Below are 12,426 nucleotides of genomic sequence, written 5' to 3'. Positions count from 1 at the left end.
GAACAGTGTGGCTCAGCAGAGGGAGCATCAGCCTGCGGACTCAAGGGTCCTGGGTTCGATTCCGATCAAGGGCATGTGCCTTGGTTGCGGGCACATCCCCTTGGGGAGTGTGCAGGGAGCAGCTGATCGATATTTCTCTCTCATCAAAGTTTCTAACTCTCTATCCCTCTCCCTTCCTCTCTGTAAAAAATCAATAAAATATATATTAAAAAATATAGAATTCATGAAAAGTAAAAATGTGTGCTCCGTCCTGGCTGGTTTGGCTTAGTGGCTAGAGCATTGGCCTGAGGACCAAAGGGTCCTGGGTTCGATTCTGGCCAAGGGCACATACCTTACCCAAAGGGCTCATGCAGGAGGCAACCAATCAATGTGTTTCAGTCTTCCCCTTTTTCTTCCACTCTCCCTAAAAATCAATGGAAAAATATCCTCGGGTAAGGATGAACCAAAAAAAAAAAAAAAGTAAATGGAATTAGTTTGGGGGGGTATTTTATGCTATTCATTAAAAAATATTATATTCCTATAGATTATATATTCCTATAGATTATACTTTTCACATAGCTCTGCATTTCTCCTGTAAATGGTTAGGGTTTTTTGTTCTTTCATTGCTTAGGCCAGTGGTCGGCAAACTCATTAATCAACAGAGGCAAATATCAACAGCACAACGACTGAAATTCCTTTTGAGAGCCACATTTTTAAAACTTAAACTACATAGGCAGGTACATTGTTATTAGCTTAATTAGGGTAGAAAGAGCCACACTCAGGGGGCCAAAGAGTCGCATGTGGCTCAGGAGCCGCAGTTTGCCGACCACGGGCTTAGGCTATTGTATCAAAAATTTTTAAATGCTTACAACATTGCTTAGAGTTCTCTGCCATCCTTGCCCTGTGGGAGTGTGCTGGGTGCAGATTGTCAATGGCAGGTGGTCCTGAAGCCCAGCTTCCCAGAGCAGAGGGGAGTGGGGGAACCGGCACATCCTGGGGACGAGCACTGCCCCTTGATGCGTGTGTCTGTGAGATGCATCATCACGGGCCCAGGTCCTGTGCACCCACTCAGGTTCCACACATTGCTGCTTTGCTGGGGTTTATTGTTCTTCGGCGCTGTGATGGACTCCAGCCTGACCTGGTCCTGCCACATGTCTTCCTCCGGGCTCACCTCCTACCACGTTAGGTTTCCATGGCAAACTTCGGACGTGGGCCTAGCATTGGACTATTCAGCATGAATTCCCAGCAGGTCCCTTTCTCTCATGCCTGGAGCCGTGTGCTGGCTGTGGGGTCTGTGCCTAGCAGATCGCTCCTCCCTACCAGTTCCTCACACTCGCCTCATCTGCCCCCTCACACTCACCTCATCTGCCCCGAGGACGCACGCTTCATTAACTCACTGCGTGAGAACCTCTGCAATTTCATGCTCCATAGTTCTTTCTGTTAAGGCAAGCCCCAGAACCTGCTAAGTTAATAAAATACATTTAAAGTAAGGGGAGCTTTGACTCTGCTAGAGTCCCCGGAAACACTCCCCAATGCGGTGGCTCTCACACTGCAGTGAGAGGCAGCAGGTAGGTCATCGTACTTCCTGAATGCAATCTGATGGAAGTGATGTATTACCTTCCTTCCTGAATGTGTCTGCTCTCCAATCTTCATTACTATAGAGACAAGATAGCTAGATGGCCCTGCTCACTGGAGCCTCAAGTGGCTGCTCGTTCTGTGCCGTGGAGCAGAGTGACACCCACTGTTGACTGCTGGTGGCTCAGGCTGCAGTGGTGCTGAAGGTGGCATCTCGGGGGGGCCTTGGACTCAGGGGACGGTGGATGCTTCTCACTTCTCCCTTTACACCAGGTTCCAGGCAGGAGAATTTGTCCAGCCTTGCTTCCAACAATGAAGTTTATGTAAATTCTATCTCAGTGAAGCTATTGAAAATAATGATATATAGACAAAACCAGTAACAAAACTATAGTCCTTTGAGGAGGATGGTTCAGTTGTGGTCCCACGTGTTTGAGACTGACATAGTTTTCTGCATGGGTACTCTTCGGAGTGCCGGCTTCTAACCCGTCTCTGATGATCATCTGATCACAAATGGGTAGACGTGTCCCCACGTGTCAGGCTGTCGGCCCGAGTGAGTGAGTGGCCGGCACTCATAGTGGTATGCCTGAACTCTAAATCTCTAAGAGGAGAAATGGTGTACTGATGGATTATGGTATTTATTGGGTATAATGTATTTAAATTCCCTAATGCATATGTTAGTGACTGTTTGCTGTGATGGAGTGCGGCGAGGTCCTCGGGAGCAGTCCTGCGCGGGAAGAGTTGCCTCATGGCGCGGTCACTCCTCAATTAGGAGTTCCATTAGCAGATGGTTCCTGGGCCCGGTGCGCGCCGCTGCATTCATGGCCCGTAAATCAGCCTTGGCAGGGGATAAATAAACAGCTCAAGGATGTGGTAATGTCATCGCAAACTTTTTTTCACAGACAGAAGCACCTAGGTCCATTTAAGCCAATTAAGTTCAGAATATTTATTGAAGGAAATCTTTTATCATATTTGAATTCTACTTGAAAATGGCTCTCTTTATTCCTTGCTTTAGAATATTGATTTAATTGGAACAGCATGCCTATAAATCAGATTTTTTTGATAAAATCTTGGTTATATATTTCAGGTTTCAAATTAGCAGGTTGTGAACCGTCAGTGTAGTTTATGATTTTGTGTGTTAGAACCGGTGTGCCCTTACGTTTCATACAGAGCAGTGAGCAGTCTATCCTGAGAGTTTTGAGGGTTGGGAAGATGTATTCTTCAGTCTCACTAGTGTCCTTTTATAAAAGCTCACTGAATGCGCTGAGGCTTCAGAGCTGCGGATGGAGGTGCGTGTTAGTAATGTAAGTGCCTTGGTCCTCACGTGGCAAAGCTTCTCTCATTCCGTTTGGTCTCAGACTCGTGACGGGCAGCGGAGTTGAGCCACTTCCCCTGATGGTCCCCAGACTCAGTGCTGGGGTCTCTAAAGTTAACGTATCTTTTCCCTCCGGGTTTTTAAACGTGACACCCAGCAAATAGCTGATGGCTCTGTGCTTAGCACAAGCCTTTTCATCAGCGTTAAGAGGTGTCACTTAGCTGTCGCAGACCTCACAAGCATGCCCACGCTGTGCCTCTGGCTGTGGGTGAACCCTTAGCAGCTTGTTCTTATTGACCTTCAACTTTTTTTGGAAGCAGAAAAATCAAAGATCAATACTTACAAACTAGAGGCGTGGTGTACAAATCCATGCACCAGTGGGGTCCCTCGGCCTGGCCTGCAGGATTGGGCTGAAACCGGCTCTCCGAAATCCCCTGAGGGGTTCTGGATTGTGAGAGGGCACAGGCCACGCCGGGGGACACCACCAGTGCACGATCGGGGCTGGGGAGAGACGCAGGAGGTTGGCCAGCCGGGGAGGGACCACGGGAGAGCTCCAGGGCATGTCTAGCCTGTCTGGCTCAGTCCTGATCGGCAGGACCCAGCAGCAAGCTAACCTACCAGTTAAAGCGTCTGCCCCCTGGTGGTCAGTGCACATCATAGCGAGTGGTTGGGCGATCTTAGGATATCATTAGCATATTATGCTTTGATTGGTTAAACGGATGACAGGACACTTAGCATATTAGGCTTTTATTATATAGGATGACTACTTTATTTGAGCCTTACACCTTCTGAGAATTGTGCCTGTGTTTGTCCTTTTCCATTAAAAACAAGCAATGAGGTCAGGAGGTTATTTTTCTTGTTATTCAAGGGCATAATTTTCTTTTATAATATAAATTTTTTTTTATAATCCTCACCTGAAGATATGTTTTGGTTTAGGTTTTTTTTAATCGATTTGAGAGAGTGAAACAATCAGTTCACTCTTGCATGTACCCTCACCAGGAATTGAACCCACAACCCTTCAGTGCACAAAATGATGATCCAACCAACTGAGCCACACCAACCAGGCCTGAAAAGTGTTCCTTTTTAATTATTGAAGTAGTTCTTGGCTGTGGGGTACATAACTGGACCTCGTGAGTTTATACTCTCGCACCTTCCAGACCAGGGACTTACCAGCTGTTCTAAAATCCCCACAGTCCTTGCGTGTGGACACGCCGCACTGGCTAACCCTATAGGAAGATTTGGTGGGTAGGTAGGCGGAGCAGGAGGCCAGGTTGTCCTCTGTGAGGGGCAACTCTGGCTGGTGGACAGTGTTTCCATCCTGTGTGTTGAGTTTGGACATCCCACCAGGAAAATGGGCTCTGACAATTGAACTGCCTTCTCCCATCAGCATCCTGCAGAGATTTCTGAAGTGAAAGAGCTGTTTTTAGAAACAGCGCTGTCAGACCAAAGGTGTGGATTGTCAGTTGCAGTGAACCAGGGACAGCCCTCATTCTGGAGCCTCCCTGCAGGGGGAGTAGGTGGTGCCATGCAGCCCCTCCACCCACCTGTGCTCCTGGTCGCAGAGGAGAGCGCTTGTTACCTCTCGGGAGGAGGACGCCTCCTGGGAGGCAGCGCCAGCTTCCTGGGTGCCTCAGGGCCTCCGGTGGTGCCTGTCCCTCAAGTAAACACCGGGACCCTTGACCCTGCCGTCACAGCAGTAGAAACTCTGTCTATGTTTAAAGAAACACTGGAGCGCCCTAGTGTGCCGGGGCCTGGTTTGTCAGGGCGGAGAGGGCGGAGGGCATGGCCCGGACCCCTCGTGGTCCTGGGTGTTTGCACACGGGGACCGTGGAAACAACGCTGCCATCATAAGTCTTTACACGGAGTACCGTAATGGGCGGGCTGTGCGGACGGGGGTCAAGGGTGAACCCTGGGCGTGTCTCTGGAGCTGGATTTTGGAGGCCACAGATTTGCAGTGAATCCAGACAGGTTGTTTTCATAACCTGAAAGGTCTCCAAAGAGAATTAATGTTCTTCTGCAAACAAATCCATGGATGCAGCATTCCAGGGTGTGAGGTGGTCCCCCAGTTGGCCTTAGTCAGTGCTTGTTAAAAGGATGGGCGCCAGGTGCTGTCCGCGGGCTCGTCCTTCGAGTGGGCGAGCTGCTGCCTCCAGGAGCTGCGGTCCAGTTGGGCGCTCTAGCGAGCACACTGCCCGCACGCCTCCCTACTTTACATTTCTTTATCTTTCACATTCCAAGGGCTGCATGGTCTGAAATACAGTTTTCTTCTTGCTCAATTAGGAGGCCTTTTAAAAAGACATCTCTGATATAGTTTTTAGATTAAGTTATAAATGTTCACTTTAGAACCACCTGAAGATTGATAAAGATGCATTTGAAAAGCATTATTTTTTTATTGATTCTTAATGTAGTAAATTACCGGCGTCGTTTGGCAGCAAACAGAAACGCCCATGGTGAGGTTCGCATCTGCTCTCCTGATGGTGCCACAGTTTGCATTAATTGTACTCGACTGCACTCACTTATATTAAAAGGCTTCTATGATAATTAATCCTTTTTATTTCAGATCATTTTGGCACAATTTCTAGCTATAAACACTCATAAAAGACAGACAGTTGAAAAATCCGTTCCAGGCTTTTTCCATGTACCTACCGCTACTTCCCGTGGCAGGTGGTTATTGATGGCCGCGGGAGCCAGCGTGGTCAGCTGGCTGCCATGAAGGCCAAGATGAAAAATGCTAAGTGGATTCTTTGCATAAAAAATAGACAGTTTTTGAAGTTGTATAATTAACCTGTGTTTAGAAAATACCTTGATTTATGCTTACATTTGTATTGGTTGCATACATTATGGAAATTTAATTTATAATCCATTTAGCTGATGCAATCATAGTTTTTAGTACTATCATTTATTAGTGCTTGTATATTAAATGCTCTGAAGGTTTAAAGCTGCCTTCTGTAAAAAATTATACCTAAGCATTTACATTTTATGAGTCACAGTGGGATTCTGTTTAAAATTCAGGTAGCTCGAATGTGTTTAATGAATTTCACTGGCTTATTGTTACTAATGCAGAAATGGCAAACAATGACCTTATGTATTGACCATCTGGTGATTTACACCTGCAGCTACTTCCAGTCCCTGGTACAGATGAGGCTTTCCTCAGCCCGGGCACAAGCTTGTCCCTGCAGAGTGGGCTCCGTGGCTCTGCAGCCGTGGCCTGGAGCGTAGGGCCTGGGAGTGCTGCTGATGTGTCTGAGCCACGCGCTTGAGCAGACTGGGCCACTCTGCAGCCTCGGTGGCCATGCTGTCAGTCTCCACGAAGAAATCCCTTTCTGCCATCTTTTCAAAAGTACTTGGGCCATCCTTAGTCAGAAATACAAGCCGGGACTGGCATTTCCCTGAGGTCTCAGCTGAGGGGACCATGTGGAGGTCGGAGTTCCTTGGCCACAGCCTGTCTGGAACCAGAAGCGGTGTCATTCGCCCGCCAGTGCAGGGTCCCACAGTCCTGCTAGTGGGGAGGCGGACAGGCAGGTCCCGGTGCCTGTGAGCAGCTCCGGGGTCAGGGGAAGTGGGTAACTATCCACTGCAAAACAGCTGCCTACTGTGCCCGTGTGGGAGCTGGCCGAGGACACGGCTCACTCGCACCCAGATGGATGCTGTGTCGGCTGAGCCGTCCCTCTTGCTGGGGGTTGGAGGAGCCGAGCTGCAGCGCGTTAGTGAGTTCACACACTCCTGGCTCGCTGAGCTCGTGTTTCATTTCATGTGTGTGGAAGGAAGAGTGACTTCGGAATTAGTCACGTTTTCATGGCGAAGCGTTACCTCAGGGCAAGGGCTGATTTTAAAGTTGGATGCTGTGTGCAGTGCAGTAGCATCGATCTTAAAGCAGCGGCCTGATGTGTGCGTACATCTAGCACAGCAGGTGGGAAGGAGTCTGCAAGTTCGCCACAACCCCACTCAGCAGACCTCACACCATCCTTTCTAAGGCAGGGCTCGAGCACCCCTCAGCCCCTCTGTCTGTCCTGGTGTCACTCCGTCTCAGGCAAGGGTCACAGCTGCCCCCAGACAGAGTTCATGATCATCTGAGTGCAGAGCCCCACTGACCAGGTGAGGTAGGACCCCTGCACCTCCTCTCAGCTGGTGGGTGGAGTGTTCGAGGATCGTGGAGGAACCCTGGGAGCCTGCGGGTGGCAGCCTGGCACCCGCTGGCACTCTGGAGGAGAAGCTGTTCCATTAGCACATTTTTGACCAAAGAGATGTGTTGTGGCTCCCCAGGCAGTCCTCTGTCCGAGGGAAATAATCAGAATGGTCTGGAAATTGTGATGTGGCTGGTTCCTCGCACTCTGCCGCCGTGGGCCTCAGGGGACCTAGCGCTGCGCAGACTCTCCTTCCCACCTGCTGTGCTAGAGGACCACATGCCATGTCACCCAGAACCACAGGCCATCAGGGAGACTCAAACCACGCCACGGTGAGACCCACCATGCCGCCAGGCCCGGCGAAAGCCAGCGAGCACTGCTGGCCACTGGGAGGAGGGACCAGGTGCAACCTTCCCAGGTTGCCGTCGTGGGGACAAACTCCTTGCATTTTCCAAAATAGCCTCGTGACCTAGTGCTTCCCCGTCCACAGACCTTCTCTTAGGTGTGGACTAAGGCGTGAGTGAGAGCAGGGGCTCTCGGTGGGCGCATTGGCTGCTCACAGAGCTTTGCTCACCCGGCCGCTGCAGAGCAGCCACAGGCCCGGGCAGGTGAGGGCTGCGCCTGAGGAGACGCCTAAGAACGAGTGCTGGGCAGTCCCATTGATGAAGCTCTGCACCCGGCAAAACTCGCCTATGGCTGCAGAGGCTGGGCTGGACCTGGGGTGTTGCCTCGTGTGTGGGAGGCGGGGGGTGTTCTGTGTCTCGATCGGAGAGGTCGTTACACAGCTGCTGTCAGTTGTACTTTTTTACTATATGTAATATACTTGACTATAAATAGATGCAAAAATAATTTCGTCTTGCAATCCTTAGACATAAAGGTAGACAGTAACTTAATCCTACCAGACCTGAGGCCCTGAACCTAACTGTCCCCTATACCTGGGCTCCTGAGCATTAAAGAGAAAAAACCAACATGGTATAGAAAAATGTTAGTTACATGCAAACAAGTGGTTAGACTAAGGTGGAACTTGGAGACATTGTAGAAAATAGGTCTACCTTTCATCTAGCGCCAATATTCCACCTTTGTATGGAAATTACCGAAAAATTGGTACAGCGGTCTGGTAGGGTTAAGAGTGAAACCCCATAGGCCTGGCATCAGGAGAGGTGAGTTTTGGTACCAGTTTTGCCACCTACTAACTCATACTATCTGGACAGTTCCCGGGTCCTAGGGCTCCTTCAGCTGAGACGGGGCGGGCAAGGACAGCCTGTGCTCTGAGCCTGCCCTACTCCGATGGCCAGTGTGCTGTGAGTGCTTTTCCATTCGGTGGTTGAAAACACATCTAAAGAAGAATAGTATTTCTTCAATTGGAAGTTACATGAACTTTGGTGCCCAGGTGCCCTCACTTGTCCTCACACTGTGCTCCAAAGGCTCTGGGGTGGGGGGCTGAGACGGTTGAATTGTGACCCCCCCAGAAAGATAAGCTCAAGCCCTAACACCCTGTACCTGTGAACGTGACCTCACTGTGTAGTCAAGCTCAGATGAGGGGCCTGGCATCTTTATAAGAGGAGGAGGGGAGTTTCAAACACGGCAGACACGCAGGGAAGACAGCCCTGGGGAGAGGCGGGGATGGAGGGGTACAGCTACTAGCCAGGCTTCGCTGAGGACGCCAACAACCCCAGAAGCTGGAAGAGGCAGGAGAGGTCCTTCCCCTGAGCCTTCAGGGCCCCGCGTGGCCCTGAGACCCTTGGCTTTGGGCTTCTGGCCTCCAGAAGGGTGGACAGGCCGTTTCTGTAGTTTGTGGTGCTTTGTTACGGCAGCCTTAGGAGACCAATACACCTGCAGAGCCCTTTCCGGAAAACGCTCGCCAGCCTCTGGCGGCAGGAGGGTTCGGCTCTTCCTTTCTTTCTTTTTAGCGAGAGAGGAACATGATGTGAGAGCAGAGCACCAATGGGCTGCCTGCTGCACACACCCCTACGACCCTTTGGGGCAGGGATGCTACCCAACCAACTGAGCCACACCAGCCAGGGCAGGTTTGGCCCTTAAAAATCCTGACGGGTGGCTCGGTGGGAGCATTGTCCCGTACACTAAAACATTGCAGGTTCCATCTCGTCATGGCACATACAGGAGGCAACTGATTGATATTTCTCTCTCCCTTCCTCTCTTTCTAAAATCAATAAACATATCCTTGGGTGAGGATTAAAAATGTAAAACTCCCCATTGGTATTAACATTGTATGATTTCAGCCCTAAATTCTTCGATAGTCTGTTCTAGAATTTTTGATGTACTGAATGCAAGCATTGAATGCATAGACTGGCCTGGCCCCTAGACGTTAACCGCTCGCCAAGTAGCGTGTCCTAGGAGCCTGTCGCATAGCAGTTTGGACGTGGTGTTTGTGTTTAGGGTGCGTGAGAGAACCATGAGGCTGACCGCTGGCCCTTGTCCCGTTGCAGGCTCTCTACGAAAACATGCTGGTGGAGCTGCCCTTCGCGGGCTTCTTCCTGTCCAAGCTGCTGGGCACCAGCGCCGACGTGGACATCCACCACCTGGCCTCCCTGGACCCAGAGGTTTACCGGAACCTGCTGTTCCTCAAGAGCTACGGGGGCGACGTGGAGGAGCTGGGGCTGAACTTCACCGTGGTGAACAACGACCTCGGGGAGGCCCAGGTGCGGGCGGGCTGGGCCGAGGCTTCTGCGCTGTTGGGGTACACGCCAGCGTGCCCAGGGTTCACACGCAGGCAGGTCCCGTGGCCGGAGGACTGTCTGGGTCACGTGTTACTGAACCTCCTTCTGTTAGATTTCAGGTCACCTCTGGGCTTCTCTAACTTTCGTTTGGTATTCAGACAAATGTGTCTCCAGGGAAGAGGTATTTGGCTCTTCTTATGTCAACCCATAGTCTTCTGAATCTAGCCATTGTGTTTTAACAACAAAAAGATGGTTGTCTTGCAATGTTTTTCTCTGAATCTTTGTTGTGACTGGGCCTCCGATCCAGGCTTCAGAGGTCATCAGCTTGGCCAGTGTTAAAGCAGCTGCGTAGTAAATAGGTTTGGTGTTGGGTGGACTCAGCGTTGCAAAGGCATGACTCGCACAGGTCCTCCTTCAGCCCCGCTCCCGGGCAAGGCACACGCGTCGCACTGTGCTGGACACGTCGCACACGTTCGGGTCATGCCATTTCCGTTCTCTTCATATCCTGTTACCTACATGCACTGGGCCTCGGCTTCATGTCCTCATTCACTCATGGGACATGCACGGCGCTCTGTGCCAGCCACTGTGCTGCAGGAGGTGGGCCTGTGGGAGCGCCAGCGCCAACAAGGGCAGGTGTCTGGGGCAAGACAGAGTTCAGGTGAGCTCCCGCGGAGGCCGGGAGCACACTCCGCGTGAGGCGTCCCGGGTGGGTGAGCAGACCCAGAGGGTGTGTAGCAGATGGGTAGGTGGGTGCCAAGACGTCTGGCTTTAGCCTGTGGTTCATGGAGAAGCATTGGAGGCCGTGGGCTCAGAAAGCCAGTGTCCCTTCCACAGCTGCTGCGGCGTGCCTGGGCCTGTGTGAGACTCAGAAAGGCCAGCGTGGCCTGCACACTGAAGGGTTACGGGTTCGATTCCCAGTCGAGGGCATGCACCTCAGTTGCAGTTTTGATCCCTGGCCCCAGTCAGAGCCTGAGAGGCAATCAACCAACGTGTCTCTCTCTCACTTAAATCAATCTCCCTCTCTCCTCCCCTCCTCCCTCCCAGGTGAGGGTTAACAACAACAAACAAGCATGCAGCCCCAGATGCATTTCAGACCTGGTAGGCAGTGAGCACAGGGACACAGCTCCGGCGAGGTCAGGGCGGGATCTGGAAGCAGCGTGGCTGTCCTCTGGGTCCCGTGGTTCCCGGAGTCAGAGACCTGTGACTTCCACGACGATCGTTATTTTACGTCACGTTCTGTAGGTCAGGGTCTTGAACTAAGTGTCAGAGGGGTGGGCAGGCAGGACTGTGGAACTAACTGCACAGTCCCTGGCCCTGCCACCCACTGCCTGTCTCTGAACCCGACCCTTGGAGCCCTTCGTCCAGCTGGAATCACAACATTTGTCCTTTTGTGACAGGTTCTCACTGAGCACAATGTCCTCTAGGTTTGCCATGAAGCAGGAGGTACCAGAATGTATTCCACTGAGGCTGAGCGGTACTCCGTGCCTGCCTGTGCCAGGTTGACTCAGCTGCCGATGGACATCAGCTATCTCAGGAGTCAGGGATGCACCACCAGGAACATGGCTGCGTAAATGCTTGCAGGTCCTGGCTAGCCGCCTAGATGGGGAACGTTGGGCAGACGGCAGTGCCCAAGGGCCCTGTGCTGGCCACATCCTGGTCAGCGCCTTGTTTTCTTCTCTCTCAATGACAGCCGTGCTGAGGGGTGGAGCCTCGCGCTCCCTCAGAATGAGCGATCCTGTCCCTGCACTGGCCTCCTCCCTCAGCAGAACCTTCCTCGGGTTTGTGCACGCCGGAGTGATGCCTTCCACACTGACCTAAAAGGCACGTGGAGATTTCCACATCCCAGCGTCTGAGCTTTCTGGGGCGGTTTAAACGATCATCTTTGTGGTCCCTGAGTGTTCAGTCTGTCTCTTAGCCTACTAGTATTGCAGAAATGGGTATGGGTTAACCCAAGTAGGAATAAGGGAAACAGTGCTGCCACGGCCTCCCCTTCCCACCACGCGGTCATCTTGAGGCAGTTTGGGGAGCAGACCCCAACACTGTAAGATGAAAGATGAAGACAGAACCGGTTTTTATTTGGTTGCAACTTTGTTGCTTTTATTTCATTTTCTTCCATGCCATAGAGCTGAATTCCCAACAATGCAGCATCCAGGTGTGTTTTAAAGGTGAGATTTGTCAAGTCCTAAGGACATTTGGACACATTTGGACACAGGGCTACTGCTCCCCCTAGGGGTGACTCAACAGGGCACCAAAGCCTTAGGGCAGTGGGAGGCCTGCTAATGGGAGCAGCTCCTTCTCCTTCTGAAGTGGGGGTGGGGGGGCATTCCATTAAAGCGCCAGGAGCGCTGGGTGTGTTCACAGCCAGGGGTGGCGGTAAGATGTTCCAGTTACTCCCGGAAATTCCCCGAGTAAGATTATAGATGATAGTGCATAAGAATAATGACACTGAAGCGTCTGACTGGGAAGTTTAAGGAAGTCACTGGTAAAGCCCCTGCCTGGGGGAGAGCCCGGAGCCTCGGCAGGCTCAGCTGCGGGCTGTCCTGACTTCAAGGCCCTGGGTCTGCACTCACATTTGTTTCCCTCCGTGGCGTTTCAGACTTTCACTTACACACACCTCCCTGAGGCAGTGCTCAGGCTTTACGAGGGGCCCATGTTGTGTAGAAAAACATGGACTTAAGTCAGGAGACCTTGGTGGCAGTGACCTTGGGCCAGTCAGAGGCCGTCCTCCAGCTCAAGGGGCGGAGCTGCTTTGGGGGGT

General features: G+C 51.6%; 1 protein-coding gene across 1 annotated transcript in view; it reads left to right on the top strand.

The window, feature by feature from the left end:
* UBE3C (ubiquitin protein ligase E3C) overlaps window positions 1-12,426 on the top strand; it is a gene marked incomplete at its 5' end in the record, with an annotated part of 103,077 nt that overhangs the window by 78,166 nt on the left and 12,485 nt on the right. Inside the window, one exon of the mRNA XM_015570939.1 lies at window positions 9,438-9,650. Coding sequence (XP_015426425.1) covers window positions 9,438-9,650 — 213 coding nt within the window. The remainder of the gene's footprint in view (window positions 1-9,437; window positions 9,651-12,426) is intronic.

The sequence above is a fragment of the Myotis davidii genome, unplaced genomic scaffold, assembly GCF_000327345.1.
Source record: "Myotis davidii unplaced genomic scaffold, ASM32734v1 scaffold747, whole genome shotgun sequence".
NCBI classification, from domain to species: Eukaryota; Metazoa; Chordata; class Mammalia; order Chiroptera; family Vespertilionidae; genus Myotis; species Myotis davidii.
Note: the sequence above shows the minus strand (reverse complement) of the source record. Positions and strands in the feature narration are given on the sequence as shown.